We start from the raw sequence: 21,454 nt of genomic DNA, 5'->3' as shown, positions 1-21,454 counted from the left end.
CTCGTATAGGAGATTGGTTTGAGTTCTTCGAGAAAAGGTGAGACAAGTTTCGAGGACAATGAACGATTGTCATGCAAGGGTCCTTCGAGAAACAAAAAAAGATAATGGAGAGAAAGAGCAGCGGGCGGAGTGGTTGTTGTATGAGGCTGGCTGCTGACAAGGAAACAAGGCTCTTATGCCTGCAGTGTTCCCGCACTTAGTATAGTGCCTTTCTGCACAGGCGATCTCTCAAACTCGACGGCTCTGGGGCTGGCAGTGGATGCTTTCTCTCTTTAGCTAGCAACTACCCTGCCCTTTTCTTGGTGGACCCGAAGCGCCGTATGCTAGATTCGGCAAGAGGATGACCAGGGTTGCTTGCGTGAATCCTTGATGTGTCGTGGGTTTATGCAAGCGGGACGTTTTTCGCGATGCGATGGGACACGCACGGCAAGAGCGCAGAGGCGTAGATGCTTTGCTTTGCTCCACAAGGCTAATGCTGTATTCCCCAACGCCGGGTCGAATGGCTGCGCGGTCGTCTGTGTTGCTTGGTCGTAGCTGAATATTCTTTGATCTGTCGCAAATCACTCCGGATTGAGGGGCATGAGAGGAAGAAGAAAAAAAGATTAGATTACAGGTTCGTGTGCGACATTTTAATATGAGCTCTCCCATTTTCACACCGTTCTTGGTTAAAATCATCTCCTCCCCTTCTCCTAAATGAGCAATGGTCGGACTGCCTTGAAATGACATATTCGCCATCTTACTTCACGAGGGGGCTGGAGCCGAGAAGACCGAAGCATAAGGTTTCCCGGATGGCAGCAAATCGATGAGATCCACCCTGTTTCGGGTTTGGACTAGCCGCTGACCCTACGCAAGTACCATGGCTCAGCATGCGTTCGTGGACGACCTGTCGAACCGGTCCTCTCCTGCGAGACCTCATGACAGCTGCCACTTCTCTGCTATCAATGTTCCTCTATTGGTCGTAACCCTTGTACACTATCAAGGAAGGTTGGTATGCTTAGCGATTATCCAATATCCAATGATCCTCCGCCATACTGTACGATCCCCCATGATCGACCAGCAGACAAACTGAACGCCAAAAAGCGGAGCACGTTGCCGCGAAGCCAGCACTAAGCAAGGTCCGCTCACCTTCTCAGCTCATGCCATGCCGCAGCACAGCAGCAAAACCAGGGAAGCAACACTCTTGGAAGGATGCGCAAGCAATCTATTGTTTGACAAATGCCCATCTCGAAGGATTTCGATCGTGAAGCTAGCTATCGATTTTCACAATGGCTATCGAAAACGCAAAGCCATGGTCAAAGTGATTTTGGGCCTCTTTCCAAGGCACAGAGCACGCTTCTGTCGCGTTTTTGGGTGGCCTTGGAAAATACGCGCCTTCCTTGATTTTCTGCTTGTATCTTGCCCTTGGCTCTTGTCCGTACGCGTAGTCGCCGTACAGGGAAGGTGAACGATGCGGGATGCTTACACCTTTACTTGCCGTGCCTCTTTTTCTCAACTCCGCACAGCTTTCAGCCATCTCGTTCGTGTCTCAGATCAACATGCATGTCACCATCCTCCCAAGCTTCCACATCCAATCATCCAAAATTCACAAAGCAGGGAATCCCTACATCTACGATCGCATGGACGCATTGTTCTCACCCTAGCTATAACAGGATTTCGCTCCATTGATATGCGAGTTTTATGTCGGCATTTCAGACCTGTTGCTGCCACGAGGGTATATGCAAGTTGACCGTTTGTTTGTGCTTTGCTCACTAGCAATCACCATATTGTCCATCTTTCTTCATCAATCCTTGACCATTGATCAACTATTTGCATGAACCGAAAAGGGCATTATTCCTTGCGGAGGCAGCTTTGTTAACCAGACAACGCAGAGTGTACTCATCCGCATCTCATCCGTACAAGCCCTAAGACGGCGGCGGCACTGAAGATCATGTTTTATGCATACATATACCTTGCATCACTCACTGATCTTCGAGCACTTCGTCTCAGAACACAACCTAATCCAGCACGTATCACGTATCGGAGACACTGCCTTCGTCTCTGCTTTCTCAACACAGCCATACACGACTCGTACGAGGATGTTCATCATGTCCAAAAATAAGGCAACCCGTAAAAGCCTCATGGCTCAAGCTGTCAACCATGTCATTGGCCTCTGCTTTTTTGACAAGCCCAATATATCTCTCGCGATGACGAATAAACAAACCACGTCTTGGCTTTACGACTTTTCCCAGCCACCTGGTATAGCCGCTGTCCCGATTTTCTGGGATCGGAAGACATGCGTATGCCCAGCCAGCCATCAAGTCCTTACCTGAGGCACGCAGTCAACGGTCGGGCATGATGGAACCGTGTGCAAAGAGGCACAGAGACTTTGAGGTACTGTACTGAACAGCAACGGTCGGATGTGATGGCAAGAGGCACAGCTCAACGGTCGAGCATGATGAACAATCAACCTCAAGCACTGCCTGCAGGACACTCGTACGGACATCGTATTTCACATTCGGAATGGTATGCTGCCAGATGCCGTCGCCGTCCTAAACCATGCGGCTCTGATCTTTGTCTCACCTTCTGGATATTGCTCTTCATGTTTCGAACCTGGATAGCAGCCGCCCGACCCGATTCTGTGTAACCATATCACTCTCGACGTCCGAGACACGGCGACGCAAGGTAGATCTCGACCATTGAATTCCCAAGCCATAAACCTCTCTTCGTCAACTATACAAGAAAGTCTCACCCTGGGGTTGCTAACAGAATCCGCGCAGTTCGGTCTACTCATCAAACTACCAAGCTCTATCGTTCTAGAGCCTCTTTTCAACTTTCTCCATTGTCTCGCTTATGTAAATGTGTTTCTCTAATCTCCATATGCCGTGTTGTAAACCTCTGCATCTGCAGAATATCTACTAGCTAGCCCACAACCCTAGCCCTAAAGTTTTTCCCTATCTTTGTGTACTGTAACCATCTCCGTATCGCTGGAGCATGCAGGAAGCCTTGCATACATATATGCATACACGCATGCAATCCCAAGCCATTTCACTCAATGTGTTTCAAGTTTCATGTTTAATTGTTTCAAATTCCATCATTCTGCAAGGGCATAATGTGATATATCAGCATACCCACGTGCAGAAATAGCGAGGGAAAAAAAGAGTCTAGCCTCCTTTGCTTGACCGAGTTATTGCTCATTGGTAATATAGCCATGGCAACGGAAAGAAGAAGATGCAGAAGAAGAAGAAGAAGCTAAAATAATAGATACAAGAAAGAAAGAAAAAATTGCCGTGCCCTCTCGTAGCTATGAGCAGCCAAAAAAGAGTAAAATATGGGAAAATATGTTGTTATCCTCCCCACTTGCTTTCCTCCAGCCTATTCCATGTTGCAAGTCGGTATCGCAGCAACTTCGAGTATTGCAGCAATGTCGATGGAAGCCATTGAATACTTGCGAGTAGCAATCGAATGAAGTCTTGAGCTTCACAACCTCAGAGCCTCGAGGTGTTCTCTGTGTCTTTGTGCGCCTTGAACGCCTCCGCACGCCTCCCCATGCAAGACCCCTTCCTCCACATCGTCTCTCCCTTGTCTCCCTCCATCGTGCTCTTTAACAAATCACACAACCAAATCCACGTCCTCTTTGTTGAACCCTCCATTCCATTTCCTTTTTGTGGTAACTGCAAATCTATTGCGTCTTCTTGGGGAGACCGGCTTTTGCACGATCGGCGAGATCGCCCTGAGCGAGCCATTGACTGGCCTTGACGATTTGGATGATGTTAACCCATTGTTTGAAGAGCATGACGGGGGCGGAGACGACTACGAGGATCCAAGGAAGGGTGCTATCCATCTTGTTTGCTCTGTTGGGTCAAAAGTCAGCAATTGTCCAAAAGTAAGAGTGAAGAATTCGAGAAAAGAAAGCTTACCTGGCCATCTCCATGGCACCAGCGGACCAAGGGCTGGAAAAGATAGTCGAGGGCTTGGGAGGTGTAGCAGGCGAACCAGGCTGCAAAGAGGCACCCTCTCCAGCCGGTTGCAGCAGACTCGGGCTCAAGTAGGGGCTCGAGAAGGCCAACAGATACAAGGCGATGAAGAACAACTCGTTCAATGCGCAACACACAAACAGCACATTGCGGTTGGTGTAGTACAAGTGCATGATCTTGCTTCTTTTGGCGTCGATGTTCTTGTGGCTGCTTCCGCTTCCGCCCATGGCGAGGGTGGCGTACATGTGCATGTAGTGGGATGTGAAGTCGAGAGAGATGAGGAGTTGGAAGACCATGCTCCAGCGAGGCATGGCTGTCGAGAGGAAGACGAGCAGGCAGGTGGTGGTGCAGCGATCCGTCACCATGTCCAAGACGGCTCCAAACTTGGTGGATTGGTTGAAGCTACGGGCGGCATAGCCATCGAGAGCGTCGAGGAGGCAGGATATGCTGTACAGCAGAGCGCATGTACGTGGGTGGAGGGGCATGTAATTCAGTGATACGATTGCGAGGACGACGCGAGCGTATCCTTTGGGAAGATTGTCAGCTTTTTATGACGACCATCTCTGGTGTCAGTGAAGCATACCGATCAAGTTTGGCACGAACATGAAGATGTTCTCCTTTGGCGCATCTCCTGCTGTGCTTGTGGTGGGCACTTGGGCATCCTGGATAGGAGCCTGAGCAGCTGTTCTGGCTGACATTGTGACTGTGATGGTGTTGGGTACTGAAGGATCGAGTTCACAAAGACGGATTGGTCTGCAGCGCTCGAGCGCAGTGTGTCGTGTCTTGTCGAATAAGTCGTGCTCGTTTCAGGTGTTGGCTGCGTTGGTGGGCTGAAGCCTTGGTCGCTCCTGCTGCCGATAAGACGAATCAACCAGATTAATTGAGATTTCGAGGAAAGCTGCTAGTGAAGGTGTTTGGACACAGCTCCTGCCAAGTCGCGATTTGTCGAAATCACAAAGGCTGATGTTCAGGGGATGCTTCTCAAACTTTGGACCATCATCTTGAGAAAGCTCCTAGAAATCACTTGGCTTGGCAGCAATCGGACCCTTGCTCCTTCCGCCGTCCTCCGCGACAATTTCCTATCCGGTTATCACTGCCATCTATCTCCGTCAACGCGCCGTCGCAACCATTTCTACCTTTTTCAATATCACCGCTATCTTGTGCACCCAGTGGTTTACAGTACTCGCTACATTTTCATTAGGTCTCTATTCTGTTTTCGCCATTTTCTTCGTCTTCATACTTCATCCTGCCTGCCTGTTCCTGAGGCTGTTCTCTCAATCGTACGCCGTAAAACTCCTCTTTGCACATTTTCAGTATCAGCCTTCACTGTCGGCTTCGTTCCCTTCGTTCTTTTCGCCTTTCGACTCGCAGTGATGAGAAAAGCGTCCAAGAAACAAGAAACAAAAAAAAACAATTCATGGTAATCGTCAACAAAATCTCAGAAACCAACACCTGCCCAATGGTAACCTCATGAAAATCGTGAAGTTGCTCAAGCATGTCCGGCGGCATAAGCCTCTTGAATCGGTGTATCCTTGGTTACACCACCTGAGAAGCGACCAGTACCTCCGGCGAGGTAGCCGTCGTACTCGGCCTCTTCGGCGAGCTTTGCGTCATCCCAGCCCATGCGCATGCCCCATGCGTGGTGGAGAGCATCCGACTCATGCTCAGACATGTACTGTACAATCGTTCCAACAAGCTTGTCCGTGGTAGAGAGCATGGCTGATGAGAGGAGTGTCTGGCGGCGTGTGAAGTGGCGGCTCATGCGGTGTGGAATAGGTGCCTCGACATTGTTCTGGTCGAAGGTCGTCGAGCGAAGCTGTACGTAGCCGCAAGAATTGAACTCAAGCGACGCCAGGCCCTTCTTGCGTCTCTCGGGCTCCGGCTCAAACTCATCGCGAGGCTGGTACATCTCGAGTGTAGGTCCTGGGCTTATCTTATCGATCACCTTGACCCATGAGCCTGAGCGGTGTCCTTCATACCAGAGTGTGTTGGCAGGTGGTGGTGGGGCTTGGAGTCCGGGCTGAGGAGGCATAGGCCAACCAACAGGTGGTGGTGGTGCAGCAGGCACTGCCGGGATGGCCAGAGATTGCGCGGCGCCGCCTTGCTGCTGAGGCTGTTGATAAAGCGTTCCGGGCTGGGCCATGGGGTGTGTGCCTTGGCCATTTCCAGTAGAGAGTACAGTCAACATACCCATGATCTGCTGCATTGTCATTCCCATGGGATGGTTGATCATGACTTGGGGAATCTGCTGTAGTACAATTCCATGTTGTGTCAGCAAATTCATGTTCTGCAACATAGTCTGAGCCCATTGCTGAACGGGAGTACCGGTCGGCGGACCTTGCCATACTTGAGCACCGAACAGGGCGGCAACATTGCCACCGACTGGAGCCGGAGGTGCGGGAGCTTGGTTGTTTCCAGCGTTCGCAATCATGAAAGGGTTTCCGGGCCCGCCGGCTGCGTTGGTGTTTGGGCGTGGCATGGCAGTGAGTGAGACTGAGTCAAATTTGATCTTCCTGAGGGATTCCCTGCGCAATTTCTTGACCATGGCGACAATGGAGATGGGCGTGAACCAACAGTTGGAAAAGGTGAGGTCCTTGATGTGCGGCAAATTGATCAGGTGATCATCATTCTGCATGATGGTTGTAGAGCGAGCAACGCTTGTGATGGGAGCAGGCAAGATATGATGATTGCGGGCGAAGATACCCTCGGCGTGCTCGCCGCCAGCAGCCCAGGAGAAGCTCAGCTTGGTGATGTTGGGTCGAACACCGATGAAGTCCTGGAGTAAAGCGTAGGTCTTCTCAGCGGCGAGAGATGGGTCAACATCCTTTGTCTCAACGACACCAGCATCATCTCTCTCAACTGTGCGCCAGTCAGGAATGACAGCTAGCGTGACTTCCTGCAACTTGGGAAGAGAGGTCCAAAAGTCGTGACGAGAAAGCAAAGGTGCGAGGTGGCTAGAGATGCGGAAGTTGAGCACAGAGACATTATCGAAAACAGGACTATTGTCAACGACGCCGAGCATGTATGTCGTGAGGAAAGCTCTCTGAGCCCACTCGGCCTCCAAGAGCCACTCCTTTTGGTGGTTACCCAAGCCATTCGGGTTGAACTTGTCAATCTTTCTGACCATTTCCGATCTCTGGGCGTCAACTGAGCTAGACGAGTGATCATGAGCATCAGAAGCAGTGACGTAGAGAACTCCAGTCTCAGGGACTTCGTGATCGTCACCGTCGAGAATACCGGCGGCTGAGATGGCGACCGCGTCGGCAGGAGCAGTAGCCCACAAGGCGGGACTGGCATAAGGGGTGGTTGAGAAAGGGAGTCGGTGGAAGAAGTTGTCCTCCATGTTCACACGCTCGAGGTGGCCTTCCTTCAAGTCCTCTAAAGCGTCTAGTCTGTCATGGGCAGTTTCGAGGGACTCCCACAATCTGATGCGCTCCTGTTGTTGCGCGTCTACTATGCCGTGCGAACAACCGAAGAGAGGTGAAGGTCGCTGCAGGATCAGACTGCGCAGAGACTTGTCAGGACCAGTCATCCAACCGAGACCGCTGTCCATGGACAACGCGAGCTGCTGGACTTTTGACAAGTGTGAGAATGCCAACTTCATTTGAGACGTCTCATCTGCTGTACGTTCGAGCCCGGCAAGCTGTTCGTAGCGTGTGTATTCTTGTGATGGCCACTCGTACCAACCGAAGTAGCTCTCATGGCGGTCAAGTTGGTTCTTCTGAGGTGGGTTCTGAAGTGCTTCTTCCTTGATCTCGAAGCTCATACCAAAACGCCGAATATGACCGCCGAAGCCTTCGAAGACCTTGAGTCCGTGACCGCGATAGACCTTGTCTTCCGTGTCAGCCAAAGCGTTCTTCCAGAGCAGTGAGCCGGGCTCTAGATCAATGAAGTTGTTGACGGGATCATCAGCTCTGCGCTTGCCCTTGAGGTCGCGCTTGACGACCTTCTGCTCGATCATCTCGTACAGCTCTGTGTTGAATGGTACCACGACGGTGTCGAACAAAGAGTGAGATACGCCGAGCTCAAACTCCTTGTTGACCAGACGCATTGACTTGATGTCATCGCGAGAAAGGTGCTGAGTAACGAGTTCGAAGAGTTCGACAGGCAGCTTTCCAGGCACCCATTGGGCTCTTCTTGCTGTGAGCTGAGTAGCATCGATACGTTGCTTGTGTGAGGGCTGGATCATGAAACGCTTGTTCTTGTTCTTGCTGTTCTTCTTCTCTGACACTGGAATGAATGGCAAGAAACGCAAGGCGGGGTGAGGGGTGTTGCGATCCATTTGGTAGGGGAGAAGGATGGTAGGACTCTCGGGACATGCTGAGCGCTTTGCTGGTCGGTCAGTCTCCCCCTCTCTCTCCTCGCCCCACCCGTTGAAGGTCAGCTGCATGTTTCTGGGAGTGCTGTAGAAGATCTGTGGCCCAGAGCGGGAAGCATTGCGTGCGCTCGACGAGTGACCCAATGAGACCAAGGTAGAAGGATAGCCCTGGTATGAGTCTTCGGTGCTGTCGGATTGAACATCATCACTGTCAGCTATGGCGTACGGACTCGGTAGCTCGGCGCCTGCAGATACAGGTTGATCCTTGGAGACGATCTGATCGAGAGCCAAGAGGGGTCCATCACGGCGAGAGTTCAGTGAACGGCCATGATGAAGGATAGAGAGTGGCTGGTCATCGGGATCAACAACGGCTGATGGATGGTAGGTCGAAGACGGGCCAGCAGTCTGACCCTCCATCAACGTGTCTTGATCTTGCATGCTGAAAAGACTGTGACTCGCTGTTTGACCAATGCCTGAGTTCGAATTATGGAACTGATTGATGTTGTGCAGTAATGTCTGAAAACGAGGGAGTTGTGAAACAGAATTTGTTGTTTGCGCAGGCAGAGTCGGCCGAGTAAATTCTTGTTGATCAAGCCAAGAGAAAACAGGTCCAGTCGGACGTGTCTGGTCAGGTGTAGAATTTAATCGACGACGACGACGGTCTCGAGGGTTTGGTGGAGACTCTGCTCGACGTGCTTCGCGACGTGCCTCTCGGCGTGACTGGGACATGGCCTTCCAAATCTTATTTTTCAAGCTGAGAGATGGATTCAGACTTGACTGTGATCATACAAACAGAAAACTGGTAACCCGGCCTGGTTATATCTCCTTTTGATGACTCCAGAGCTACGCATGTGCGACCAGGTGTTTCGGACAAAACAAGTTGTTTTCGTTTGTAACAGCCAGCCTCGTGGCGGCGCGGGTCATACAGGTATGTTCTCACAGGATTCACAGCTTGTAGTATATTCAAACGATGTTGTATGTGCAATAGGGTGTATACAAGTAAGCAACGAGGTGTGCTCGAGCTGCTGGCAGTTGCAGGCATCGATGCGACGAAAAATAGCCGCGATCGGCAGCGGGGTGATGTCACCAACAGTGTTTCCACATGAAGGTGACGGATGGCAACACCCATGCATGTTTATGCTACGAGTAGAGATGCACATTAAAACTACTCTGCAAAGGACAAACAAACCGAATCACAGCTGATCCGATCTACAAGCGACTTAACAAAGATAAACTCGCTGACAATCATTGTCAAAGAATTCGTCAACTCTATTCATATTCTATCTAACCATGTCATTATGCCGGACATGTCTCTGCATCGATCCAGAGAAATCCAGCCAGTATAATCTATTTCCCGTTACAACGCCAAATAATCATCAAAAGGAAAGGGTATCATATCAGCGTAACAATCAAAAGCGATTCCAGCGGGCTGGACGATGATCTCGTTATCTCTACTCGTCCGTCGAGTAGATCCTGAAGCTTGCAAACTCCCAGTAAGCCTTCTCGAATGCCGTTGCGTTCTTTGCGACAAAGTCTTCGCACTTTCCAGGACATTTAAACTGCGAGGTGTAGACACTGTTGGCCCAGGAGCCGCAGAAGTCGATGTTCGCAATGATGGACTGGTTCTTGAAGTGAGAGCCAATGTCGCAGTCGGTGCTAGGGAAGTCGGCGATAGGAAGACCCCAAGTTGAAGGGTCGGGAGTGGTGTCGTTGTTGGCTCTAAGATCTCCAGGAGGAGAATCGCGGTTAAAGATCCACATGCGAATGCCTGCATCACGGAGCTCCATTGCATAGACCTGGTACATGTAAGCAAAGGGGAATTGTGTCAAGGATGGTACGGAAAAAACTTACTGCACCACCATCGTCGTTGGCTTCGGCGCCATATGAGCTAGAGGCTCCCATGACTGCACAGCCAGCATTGTCATTTGTGCCATTGTAGCAGTTGGTGCCGTGGACGGTGCCAGTTTGGGCACGTCTGCTCTTCATCTGGCAGTTTTTCGAAGTGTGCAGAGCCATTTGGTTGCCGGTGTTTCCTTGGTTGACTGTTTCAACGACATCGATCTCTCCGTTGCCGGGCCAGTCACTAGGATCGGCCATCCAGACAGCGGGCCAGGTTCCGCAACCATAAGGGGTGTGCTTGATATCGAAGACGAAGAGACCAGAGTGGAATTGCTTCTTGGAGGTGATGCGCACAGAGTTGCGGCCGTTCTTTGCATCGGTGTCCTTGGAATCTGCTCTGAGGAATGCCGACGAGTCGCCAGCATAGGTCAGGTTGGTGGATATGGCAGTGGCTTGGTCCACGTAGCTGCATTCATGTTAGTCAACGTCCTCGTAATTGCTTGTAGATGGGGTGCGAACTTGACAAAGCCGTTGGCAGGGTCTGGCGAGGAGTGGTAGTCGAAGTTGTCGAAGAAGTTTGTTCCTTGCCATCTATCTTCGAGCGTGTAGTTGAGAGCATGGTAATCAGGGTAGTCAGGCTTGGATTTGCTGTTCTTGCTGCCCTCTACTGCAGCAACGATGATAACAATGATGAGGATGACGGCGGCGATGACTGCAGTAATCTTCCACTTCTTTTGCCAGCCCTTAGGGTTCCATTTTGATGTAGTAGGCGACATATCCATATTGTCCATTGGTGCGCCTTGATAAGCGGTTTCTGGTGAAGTGCCGTCTGGCAGGAAAGCTTTGTTCTCTTGCATCGTTGCGAGACGTCGGACGAGCGAGTTTCGTATAGAAAGAGCGATGGGTACGAAAGTCAGGAAAGGTGACACAAAGACGAAGCGGCCAGGAACGAAAGTCAACAGCGGTCGCAAAAGCAGAGCAGGAGCGAAAGATACAACCACCACCAGGGCAGAGCGAGTAGATAAGTCACGACATGCTAACAGATCATCACACCTACTCGTAAAAGTCACCTCAGTGACAAGAACCAGACGATCATGTACAAGGGTCCCATTGGATGCTTGATGTGTTCTAAAACGAGGATCCGAGTCTGAATCGTGCCCACAGTTGACGCGTCGGTGGGAAGCACTGCAGACAGACGAGCCCGCAGAGATATTTGTGGGCCTTTCGTCTGGAGTAACAGCTATCCTACCCTGGTACTGCGGGCTGCGACAAGCAGATACGGAGTTTGGTCGAAGTTGTTGAGGATTCTGCAAAGCACATACAGTGTTGTGACGTTCGCGGGTCCTTGCGCCGTCTCGTATCAAGGAATTTTGTCCCGGGCAACCCCATGCACAGCACAAACACAACGACGATCCCTGCCAGGCACAGAGAGGTGGAGTTCTCCTCTCGCGTGCAGAGGTGGTCATTACTATTCTTGTGTACTGCATTTCGTATCTACAGTCCAACAGCGAGATACTTTGCGGCTTTCACGAGGTTGAGCGAGTCCTATGCGGCTACAAAACTTTGACTCGAGAACGATTAGGCCGACCAGCCGTCAATCTTGACATGTTGAAAAAAAGAACATCAGGCACAAGGTTCACACAGCCATCACGGTTTCAGAGTACAACCCGAGTCTCTTCCGGCGTGCACACGAGTAGTTGCATAAGATGTTGAAGAGACTGCCTGCTCCTGCATGAACGATTCAAGTCATGATGGCCGGCACCAAGGGATGGAGTAGTTCTTGTGGGTTGGTATTGACATGGTGGTATAATTGTTGTATCTTCCCCAACTTTAACGTCGCATTTGTTCATGACCTCGCATTCGTCATTGAGCTTAGAACTCCTTCATGGTGTCTCCTCTTCTCTTGCCGCGGAACTCGTACTTGCCCTATGATTGATGTGATTAGCGTCCGTCATTCGAGGTATAGACTGCGCCTTTGGAGCTAAGGTCTCAAGGTGTGATGATGGGCGCCTTGTGCTTGCGGATGTCTGCCAAACTGCATCTCAGGCACCAACCCTACGAGTCCGTCTTTTGCAGAGCCCTGTTGTGTCCGCCGTGTGCATGCGCCGTTCCGCAGCCTTCCATGTTCGATTCCATATGCCTGTCCCTCACGTCCCTCCTCTTGCATATTCTCCTTCATTCCAGCACTTGACATGCAATTTTCGCAGCTCCAGAAGGTGTTGAAAGTATGAGATTCGTAGACTTACATCGGTCTTGTTTGCGACGTAGTAAAGCGAGCTAGGGATAGCGACAGCGAAGATGATCGAGAGCCAGGCAGTACGGGGAGTCCACTTGAAGTGCTTGTAACGATCCACGGACATCTCTGGAATCGCAGTCAGAATTTGAGCAAGGTCGGCGTATCCTCTCAGGTTGATGGCGTACGGTTGTACTTGACCAGCGCCGGATCAAAGGCGAGACCTGTAGAGAGGTCAGTTCACTGCGCGTCGGTCATTCTCAGTTTTGTAGATTTGCGCACTGTTGTGACCACCGCCAGCCATCTTGGATTGATGTGTAGCTGTGATTTAAAGGTGGGTATTGGGAGAGTTGTATCGTTCACACCTTCAATGCCTGTCGCTGACGCTGTCGGTTCGGTGATGCCAAGAGCTTGAGAGAGCAAACTGTGCAAACTGTGCAGACTGCTTCGGCGATCATGATCTCTTTTTGCTTGTGATCGTGACGCCTCGGCTTGCTGAGGAAACAGGATGGCTTATCGCCTCGGTCTCATTAAACGAGCAACCCAATTTTCCTGTGAACATTTCGTCTTCTACAAGATGCCAATTTTCCCTGTGTAACATCGACAATATTTCAATCAATCACATACCTGGTAAGTTGAGCTCACCTGCATGACTGGACACACCAATTGTCTTGATGGAGGATCAGATCAGATGATTCCTCCCTCCACGAACTTCATGAACATGTCACCCCTCTTCTCATCGCATTTCTCGATTTCTTCTTATCGTAGAGGTTGTGAGAAGCCTCAGATCATAACATAGTCGCGCCCATACACCGTGCTAAAGTTGTCTGCATCTGTTATCGAGAAACTAATTGTACGAGTCATTTAGCACATCCATCATGGCAACCGAAGCTCCCAAGGTCACTTTGTACTGGTAGGTAGACATGCATATCTATAATTGCCAAATTCAAGATCCAACAAACTCCCAGGCTCGACAAGTCCAGAGCCCAGCGCTTCATCTGGCTTCTCGAGGAATGCAATGTCGACTACAAGATCGAAATCTTCAAGCGTACACCTGAAATGCTCGCACCTCCCGAGCTGAAGAAGGTGCATCCTCTGGGCAAATCTCCTGTCGTTGGCATCACTGCTCCTGGTAGAACAGACCCTTTGATCCTCGCCGAATCTGGTTTCATCACTGAATACCTGACCGAGCACTTTGCTCCTCACCTCGCACCCAAGAGATACGAGGATGGCAAGGAAGGACCTGGTCTCGAGACTGAAGAGTGGATCCGTTACCACTTTTTCTTGCATTACGCTGAGGGCTCTCTTATGGCACTGATGGTCACCAACCTCATTTTCAGCTGTGCGTTTCCACCCACACTTCTATTCCTCACAGCCAAACTAACCGCACATCATTACAGTCCTTAAAGGCGACAAAATTCCCTTCTTCATCCGCCCAATCACAAACCAGATCGTTGGCAGAGTGGACAACATGTACTTCAAACCAAACTTCAAAACCCACTTCGACTTCCTGGAATCCCAGCTCGCCTCCGCTCCCAATGGTGGTGGTTTCCTCTGCGGCAACACCCTCACCGCCGCTGATATCTTGATGTCTTTCCCTCTCCAAGCTGGTCAGAAAAGACTGAAGATTATTAACGCCACCGATTACCCCAAGTTGAATGATTTCGTCAACAAGTTGGATAACATGGAGGGGTACAAGAAGTCTATTGAGAGGATTGAGAAGGAGTCTGGTGAGTCTTTTACAACCATGATGGGAGCCGAGTAATAAGGAAGGGGAGATCCTTTGAGTTCTGTCTCGTCTGTTTTCGAAAGATACCAAGTCTAGAGCTTTAGAGATTCATTGCGAGTTTTTTTCTTTTCTTCCTTTTTCGTTTTCTTTCCTTTCCCTGCTTCATCTTGGACATTGTTTGATTTGTGTGACTTTGTGTTTCCTGATCATATTTCCCTTGGTGAATTTGGACAGTTTGGCAATGGTTTTGTCTACTGTAGAAGCAAGACTAGAGGCGTGTGCTGACTTGACTTGCAGGTGATGGCTACGACTTGATCTGAGCTGATCTTCTGGTTCTCACCGCAAAGCAATATTCGTACTTGATCGATCCGCCAACAGCGAAACCCCATATTCCTGACTCTACCTTAGCTATACCTTAATTCTCTATCGTAATCGACTTATCAATCTCTCTCTTACACAAATTTTCAATCACTCCCTCATCTCCAGAGATGATCACAATGCCATCGCCAGGGTTGGCTGTTTAGCAGCAAGTCAAAGCACAGATCACTATGGTTTTTAAGCCGCGATCGAACTCCACGATGGAGCTGCAAATCAAGTCAGTGCTTGCTTCCGATGATACAGATCTGCCCCGCTTTGAGGCTGAAAAGCACGACATGTGTTTACTTTTTATGGGCAAATCGTTCGCGATGATGAATAGAGAAAAGGCATTGTTACGATGACAGTGGAAAGCAGTGTGAGGTTTGGAAGGTGTATTTCACATTCCTCATGGCCATCAAGACCGAGTAGCCACATTCTGTGTGGATGCTAAACTAATTGTACATAATCGGAGGCATTGGTATCATTGATCGTTGAAACAGGTCTGTTCAAGGAAAAAAGGGGCAGAGAAAGCAACTCCGCATTTAAGCAGAGTCGGGGATTCTCTCCTCGGCGGAAGGGACGTTGCTGCGGGTGCCGCCCTGAGCCTCGTCGCTCTCGAGGTTGCGCTGGCCGGCGTGCTCGGGAAGGCGAGAGTCGACGGTCTTGCCCTGAGCGCCGGACTTGAGGCCGTCAAGACCAGTGCCGGGGTTCTTATTGTGGGACTGGCCGTCGTGTCTCAACTCGGAAGAGGTTTGGCCTTGGATGGGCTGACCGAGACCCTGGTGGACCTGAGCAGAGGTGGCACCGCCAATGGTGTCGGAGGCCTTGCCGCCTTGAGCGATGTTCTCAGCGTGGTAGTCAGGCTGGAAGGTGCTGTGAGAGGTTAGTATGAGGAGGCTTGAATTGATGTATCAGTTAAGGTGAACTTACTGCTCGGGAGGAGCGGTACCAGCGGGGAGGATCTCGGCGTGGAACTCAGGAGCGGCGTCGTTGCCGACCATCTTTCCAGGCTGGTGGCCAGAAGACATTAAAGGCTCATCTCTAGGAGCTGAGGCGTGGAAGCCATCAGGGTTGGAGTTGGAAGCAGCTTCAGCGTTGCGGGAGGCCATTGTGGTTGTTGGTATAAAGGTGATTGGTTTTGAGGAAGATTGAAATTGTCTGTGGAGATTGATTTGTAGATGAAGAAGAGAAGAAGGTGTTCCTGCATCGAGCTCTCAAGCTCTTTTGAACGAAGCTCTAGAGCTTCATGCTCAGTGACGTTGGAAGGCGTCATGCTCCTTCCAAAAAGTAAGTGATGACATTTCCCCACACCAGACCATCAGACCCCTTCACTGCACTTCTGATGCCTTCTACGATCGTGTTCTCTGTTCGATGCAGTGATCGAATAACGGAAATTATGCGATATACCATCAGATTCCGATTTCCAACTGAAATCTGTGCTGCTCCCCAGCGGCCTTGTTACGGAGCCTGAAAATGCCTCATCTGGATAACAGCGACGACGATAAATGGAAGCCAGCCATGGAGTGCTTTTGCGACACCTGGAACCACCTTGGACTTTTCGATCTATTGAATACTTCAAAGCGTTCTTTCACTCTCGGAGTCGACTTGTGACGGTCTGGTTGTAGAAACAAACACCTTTTCGCTCGAGTATTTGAGAGCAATGCATGACAATAACGAGTCCGGCACATGGATCCGGGCGATTGCCTACGCAAACTGGCCACATTTATGGATGTTTGAAAGAGCCATTCGGACATCAAACCCAAATGAACCTGTCATTGCTACGCCCTTAAGCAGAACTTTTGATGCAAGGGGCGTAGGACTTTTGATGCAAGGGGCGCAGGACATCACCTAAGGTCACTTCATGTGACATTTAGCGTAGTGTGGTTAACATACAACTGCTATGAGTTCCTTGTCCAGAAATGGATGCTTTCTCGTCAGACTTATCCATCGCTAAGCCGCATATCAACCCAGACGAAGCAGAAGTAGAATCACTGTAAGAACATTGACACAACGCATATGGTAAAGAAGTGTCATTAGAAGTTATGAGAGCAAACAAGAAACGGAAGTATGGCAAGAATGGAAAGACAAAGAGAGAACAAACGGACAATCGGGTAGCTGCGTGCTGTCGACTGTTACGTCGACTGCTCTATCGACTGCTCGAACATGGTCGAGACCTACATTTTCAGCTTAACTTTCATTCATCTAACCCTTCGTCGTCAGCTTTCGACATAGCCTTCCGTCGTCGATTTCTAGCTTTGGTTCGCTTACCCCTCCATTGACGGGCTTGAAGCCTTATACGTTCGACCTTCCGTCGTCGACTTTCGACTTACATTTACTTACTATACCATCGTCGACATCTTTAATACGGTCGACCTTTTCGTCGATAACCTCTCGCCGTCGATTAAGTCTTTACACGTTTGATCATCCTTTGTCGAATTCGTCTTTGTGTATCTATACATTCGACCCAACCTGTCGTCTGCTTTCGTGTTTATACACTCGACCTAACCCCTGTCGTCCGCTTTGACTTCTATACGCTCGACCTTCTAACGTCGACTTTTGACTCTAACACGATTGACCTTGCGTTGTTGACCTTCGACGTTCACACTAAAAACCTTCCGTCGACGTCCTTCGACTTTACTGTCCTTCGTCGACTCTCGACCATCGACATTCATTAGTTGCTGTCGTCGACTTCGTCTTTCGTACGTTCCAACAATTCGCTCATACGTTTGGACTGTCTTCGTCGAATTCGTCTTTCACACTTTCGACCTTCGTCAAATCCGCACTCCTACCCTCTGCGATCCTCTAACCCTTTTCTACTCCACTCTTTCCTCCACAACTCCAACCACTACTCAACTCATGTCATCAAAGACACCGCGCAATACATCCAAGATGTCTCACCAGGCCCTATCTCACGCCTCTTCCAAGACACCTATTGGCCTTTACCTCCCGCGTCAGGAGAGACTCGATCTGACGCGCATGTCTAAGAGTGATCTTGTTGGGGGTGCCACCTACCATTGTGCTCATCTAACCTTTCTCGAGTGCAACGGTGAGTCCGTCTTTCCAGATGCAATCTGCGTGAACCTACTCCTCAACGCCCTCCGCATCCATTGGAAAGTCTCTGGCAGAGTCTTGCGCACCCTGGCCGATCAGGGCAACGATCTTATGGAGTTTCTTACCCTGGAAGTTGACAACAAGCGCGTTATCGCCGACTTGTTCACGGAGGAGGCTAGACACTACCTTCTCGAACGCGATGGCTCGGATGCTCTGATCATCTTCACTACCGTCATCCACGACATCTATGCTGCTACCTGGTACCGCTGGAGCAAAGAGTTCAACAACAAGCACCTGCAAGCAGGCCAATTTGCACTCATCATCGCTCATGCTCAAGCAATCTCGAACCAGCTGAGCAACAATGTCCTTGCCTTCAAGGACAAGGCTGCTCCAGAACTCAAAAGATGGGCCGAGCAAACCGCCTCCCGCCATCTCATGGCAATTGTGACCCTTGGTCACTTGCCTTCTCGTCACGTTGCTCCCGCCTTCGTTTCTAGCAACGACAGCTCGGCCCCTGATTTGATGGGCGCAAAGTATAACGCCAACAACATCAACACTAAAGGCTACTACCCTACCCAATCGGGTCCCGTCGACCATCACTATCGGGCGGCTATCCCCAACCGCCCTTCTTTCTCAACCAAGCGCAAGGCTCCGGCCGAAGCCGCCTACTCGTGCTCTACTCCACCTTCCAAGAAGTTCAGGGGCAAGACTGAGAGCCCCGAGAAACGCAGAGTCTACGACACCTACCGACCTTCAGGTCCCCGACGCCCTACCCTCTATAACAACAACCACCCTTCGGCTCCTCGCAACCCGTACACTTCTCAAAGACATCACGACCGCTACAAGCAAGCTCTCGACCATGACGAGCTCCGCAAGGAACGACTCCGTGCACTCGATCAGAAGATCGCACAGCACCCTCCTGCTAGCAGGTTCTCTGACGAACCTGTTCGCCCTGAATCTAGCGGTTCTTCCGAGGGCAATGCTCCGGTTGTTGACGGGCTTTCTTATGTCGAGTATCTACGTAGCCGGGAGGGTGATAATGAGCCTGTAATGCCTCACATCAGTGTCGAGAAGGGCGAGGTTTTGGAGTAACAGTGATATAGGGCGAGTCGAGGGAAGATTACTGGCGATATAAATCTTCTTTGGGGTGGTCTATTTCATCGACATGGTGGAGCTTTTCTTCATCCTATCAAAAGGCACAAAGTCATCGACTTTTATGCGATCGTCCACTGAGACGGCTACAAAGGCGTCAATATCAATAGCAAGATACCCCTTTTGCTTTACACAAATATCCAAAGGAGGAGGCTCAAGAAAAAAAGGGGTATCTATTTCGTCATAATCATAAAATGTCATCTATCCCATCCCCGTCATATCATATCATATCCACAAATCATAATACCGCATACGATCATTTACAAGCAACAAACACAAGAAAAATGGAAGAACAGAATTATAATCATAATCATGATCTTCCTCTTCCACTCTTAACTCTGACTGTTTCCTTGCCACCCCTGCTACGGTGGAGAAACAGTACTTTATATTTCAAGCACCATTGCTCTAACTCGATATCTCTCCTCCAGTCTTGTATTGTGGGTACTTCTTTGCCATCGCGACGGAGGATCTCCAAGTGGCGGGAGATGTGTTCGGTGCGTTGGACCCACGCTTGTGGACCGGAGAAGGAGCAACAGCAAAACACACAGCTTGTGGACGACGGTGGAGAAGGAGGAGGTATGTGGCAGCGACGTGCTTGCTCGGCGAGAGCGGCAGGCGTGTTTGGTATGGATGCACAATGATATCTTTGTGCCCTGAGAGCGGTATGTGTTGGATTCGATACTGAAGATGCAGAATCGATTGTGGCATCGCAATGCATACGGCGCAGATGTTGTATGAACAGGTCTTTGCGATTGAAGTCGTTGGATTGCGTCGGCGATGAGGAAGAGGGAGACGACGGTCTAGGGATGCAAAGGTCGCAGCGGTATGTGCTAAGAGATAGGTGTTGAGTGTTGAGATGACGCTTCCACTCGTTCTTGGAAGAAAAGGTTGCTGGACAGCCGTATGGGAGGAAAGGACATGGATAAGCTGTTGTTGCTTTGGCGGTATGTTTCTTACTGATTGATGACTCCAGACAGGTATGATGATGGTGTTCTTCTGGCTCTTCTTGTTTGATCTGAGGATGGATGTTGCGTTCTGGAGAGTGGTGGCGAGAAATGACAATGGCAGCTGTCGTTGAGGAAGGGGCCGGTGACGACTCCAGGATCTGCTCGGATGATGAACGAGGGTACTCTACCGTCGTCCAATCACCAAGACCGGCGAAGCTAAGTGCTTGGGCATCAAGAATGTGAGTGTGAGGATATTGGTCTTGGTAGTACGGTAGACCAGCAGCTTCTCCCTGGGTGTATGTAGAAGCATCGACCTGGAATTGAACCTGGTTGAGGGATGTGAAAGGCTGGAGACTGTAATGAGTACCTTCTTGAGAGGACCAAGTGGGATAGATATTGCGGTAGTGTGTTGGTTTCGGTGATGGCGAATATGCAATACTCGGTGTTGGCGAAGACCATGTGCCGCTGCAGCTATCGCTGATACTCTCTGAAGACGGCCATGGCGGCGAAGGCCGAGGAGACGAGTACGCAGAGTCTTGTATGGAAGGAGTGCTTGAGTATTTGTTGACAACGAATGTAGAGTAGTATGCATCCTCGACCGGGACATCGATGAACTCGGCGTCCATGATGTTGTTCATTGTGTCGGACAATGTGCAGTGACGAGGAGTGACAACGGAAGTAACGATTCTTGTTGACTCTTCAAAGTATGCTTGCGGTGCTTCTTAGAACGAAATCTCCTGCCAACTGGAGTAGTACAAGGATTTGAGGGTCTGAAGTGTTGAGTCGAAAGCTCAATAAAGCAGCTGTTATGGTGTAGTCAATTGTGAAGCAGATCACCAAATAGAGTGTAGATACAAGAGAAGAAGATCGAAAGGAGATATTGACATGACTGGGAGGAGCATATATAGAATGGAGGTGGGTAGGGAAAGAGAAACCGGGGCAGTGAGAACCAATCAAACGGAACCAACCCACCTGCCCTCATTCCTCTGGCCAACAACGAGCTTTTTCGCAACAGAGAACGCCATCCGTTTCGGGGCTCTGGTTGAGTACAGTACCTTTACTGCCAGAAAATATCCGTGGAAACTGCAAATAGTCCACCAAGCAGGGTACCGTCGATCCTGCTGACCGGTCTACACAAAAAAGCCCCGCAGATTAGGAAGAGGGCAGAGTGGCAGGACAGTTGGTCTATCCAATAACCATGCATACACATGGTTATCGCGTATCTCGCTGAGCAAAGTCGAAAGTGCTGTTCCAAGGTATCGGAACGTTGCTGATGGCTTCCTCAGGTTGCAGCATGTGCATGCGCATGCACATCAGGGGGCCGTGCTGTTCTTGCATCGAAGGCTGAGCGAAGGATCACGGCGGTGCAATCGGGAACACCGCCCAATTTGCTCGTCATGGGTTCCAAGATCCAGGACAGGGTTAACAGGCCCGGAGGACATGGCTCAGAGATGCTGGAAGAGGAACGGTGTTGTTGTGTCGCACTGTGCATGTAATGTACAACTCCGGGGGCGGTGCGCATTGGATGCTTACCACTCCCGCGTCTATAAATTGCATCTCCCTCGAGGTACGTACTCTGGTGACATATTGAGGAGAAAGCATGAGAACAGCACAACTCGCAGTCGAGAAAGACAAGACCGAGTCCTGAGGAAGAGAGACCGGAAGTTGTTGCCGAGGAGGGTCGGCAGAGAGCTCTTCTCTTGGCACATCGGCGACCCTCATTCAAAACCACCAGCGCAAGCCATTTCGGCCCCCATTTCTTCGGTCGCATGACAGTCTTGAACAAGGGTGTCGTCGCAACCACCAAGCAAGGATATTGGCTTCTTTGGCATGAGTAGCTGCTTCCAAATATTAACGTTGGGCAGCAAAGAAGAG

The 21,454-nt window shown here is 50.2% G+C and overlaps 9 protein-coding genes across 9 annotated transcripts; 3 read left to right on the top strand and 6 right to left on the bottom strand.

Annotated features, from left to right (window-relative positions):
* Positions 1-3,658: 3,658 nt before the first annotated feature.
* M438DRAFT_376025 (uncharacterized protein) lies at positions 3,659-4,651 on the bottom strand (the record flags this gene model as incomplete). The annotated part of the gene is made up of 3 exons (XM_029908631.1): positions 3,659-3,830; positions 3,897-4,479; positions 4,537-4,651. The coding sequence occupies 3 exons, from the start codon at positions 4,649-4,651 to the stop codon at positions 3,659-3,661; spliced, it is 870 nt and encodes a 289-aa protein (XP_029758661.1).
* Positions 4,652-5,058: 407 nt separating this feature from the next.
* Positions 5,059-9,247, bottom strand: M438DRAFT_347244 (uncharacterized protein). Its single transcript, XM_029905856.1, has one exon. It carries the CDS (start codon positions 8,998-9,000, stop codon positions 5,443-5,445), a length of 3,558 nt encoding a protein of 1,185 aa, XP_029758660.1. The 5' UTR covers positions 9,001-9,247; the 3' UTR covers positions 5,059-5,442.
* Positions 9,248-9,532: 285 nt separating this feature from the next.
* M438DRAFT_322487 (putative endo-1,3(4)-beta-glucanase) lies at positions 9,533-11,376 on the bottom strand. Its single transcript, XM_029902962.1, has 3 exons — positions 10,630-11,376; positions 10,123-10,576; positions 9,533-10,067 (listed from the first exon to the last, which is right to left on the bottom strand). Exons 1-3 carry the CDS (start codon positions 10,965-10,967, stop codon positions 9,723-9,725), a joined length of 1,137 nt encoding a protein of 378 aa, XP_029758659.1. The 5' UTR covers positions 10,968-11,376; the 3' UTR covers positions 9,533-9,722.
* A 177-nt stretch (positions 11,377-11,553) lies between these two features.
* M438DRAFT_366975 (uncharacterized protein) lies at positions 11,554-12,673 on the bottom strand. Its single transcript, XM_029907923.1, has 4 exons — positions 12,626-12,673; positions 12,532-12,567; positions 12,357-12,472; positions 11,554-12,036 (listed from the first exon to the last, which is right to left on the bottom strand). The coding sequence occupies exons 1-4, from the start codon at positions 12,645-12,647 to the stop codon at positions 11,983-11,985; spliced, it is 228 nt and encodes a 75-aa protein (XP_029758658.1). The 5' UTR covers positions 12,648-12,673; the 3' UTR covers positions 11,554-11,982.
* A 169-nt stretch (positions 12,674-12,842) lies between these two features.
* Positions 12,843-14,206, top strand: M438DRAFT_300520 (uncharacterized protein). The gene is made up of 4 exons (XM_029902072.1): positions 12,843-12,973; positions 13,030-13,256; positions 13,312-13,685; positions 13,744-14,206. Exons 2-4 carry the CDS (start codon positions 13,222-13,224, stop codon positions 14,106-14,108), a joined length of 774 nt encoding a protein of 257 aa, XP_029758657.1. The 5' UTR covers positions 12,843-12,973; positions 13,030-13,221; the 3' UTR covers positions 14,109-14,206.
* Positions 14,207-14,819: 613 nt separating this feature from the next.
* On the bottom strand, positions 14,820-15,675 carry M438DRAFT_366973 (uncharacterized protein). The gene is made up of 2 exons (XM_029907922.1): positions 15,360-15,675; positions 14,820-15,302 (listed from the first exon to the last, which is right to left on the bottom strand). The coding sequence occupies exons 1-2, from the start codon at positions 15,536-15,538 to the stop codon at positions 14,972-14,974; spliced, it is 510 nt and encodes a 169-aa protein (XP_029758656.1). The 5' UTR covers positions 15,539-15,675; the 3' UTR covers positions 14,820-14,971.
* A 1,643-nt stretch (positions 15,676-17,318) lies between these two features.
* M438DRAFT_277632 (uncharacterized protein) lies at positions 17,319-18,029 on the top strand (the record flags this gene model as incomplete). The annotated part of the gene is made up of 1 exon (XM_029900940.1): positions 17,319-18,029. A coding segment is annotated over one exon (711 nt), but the record flags the coding sequence as incomplete, so codon positions are not given.
* Positions 18,030-18,282: 253 nt separating this feature from the next.
* On the top strand, positions 18,283-18,828 carry M438DRAFT_52518 (uncharacterized protein). Its single transcript, XM_029910156.1, has 2 exons — positions 18,283-18,527; positions 18,584-18,828. Exons 1-2 carry the CDS (start codon positions 18,340-18,342, stop codon positions 18,711-18,713), a joined length of 318 nt encoding a protein of 105 aa, XP_029758654.1. The 5' UTR covers positions 18,283-18,339; the 3' UTR covers positions 18,714-18,828.
* On the bottom strand, positions 18,799-20,217 carry M438DRAFT_300514 (uncharacterized protein; the record flags this gene model as incomplete). Its single annotated transcript, XM_029902071.1, has 1 exon — positions 18,799-20,217. One exon carries the CDS (start codon positions 20,215-20,217, stop codon positions 18,943-18,945), a length of 1,275 nt encoding a protein of 424 aa, XP_029758653.1. The 3' UTR covers positions 18,799-18,942.
* Positions 20,218-21,454: the final 1,237 nt, after the last annotated feature.

The sequence above is a fragment of the Aureobasidium pullulans genome, assembly GCF_000721785.1.
Source record: "Aureobasidium pullulans EXF-150 unplaced genomic scaffold scaffold_14, whole genome shotgun sequence".
Taxonomy (NCBI): domain Eukaryota; kingdom Fungi; phylum Ascomycota; class Dothideomycetes; order Dothideales; family Saccotheciaceae; genus Aureobasidium; species Aureobasidium pullulans.
This window is presented reverse-complemented; position numbering and strand designations above follow the sequence as displayed.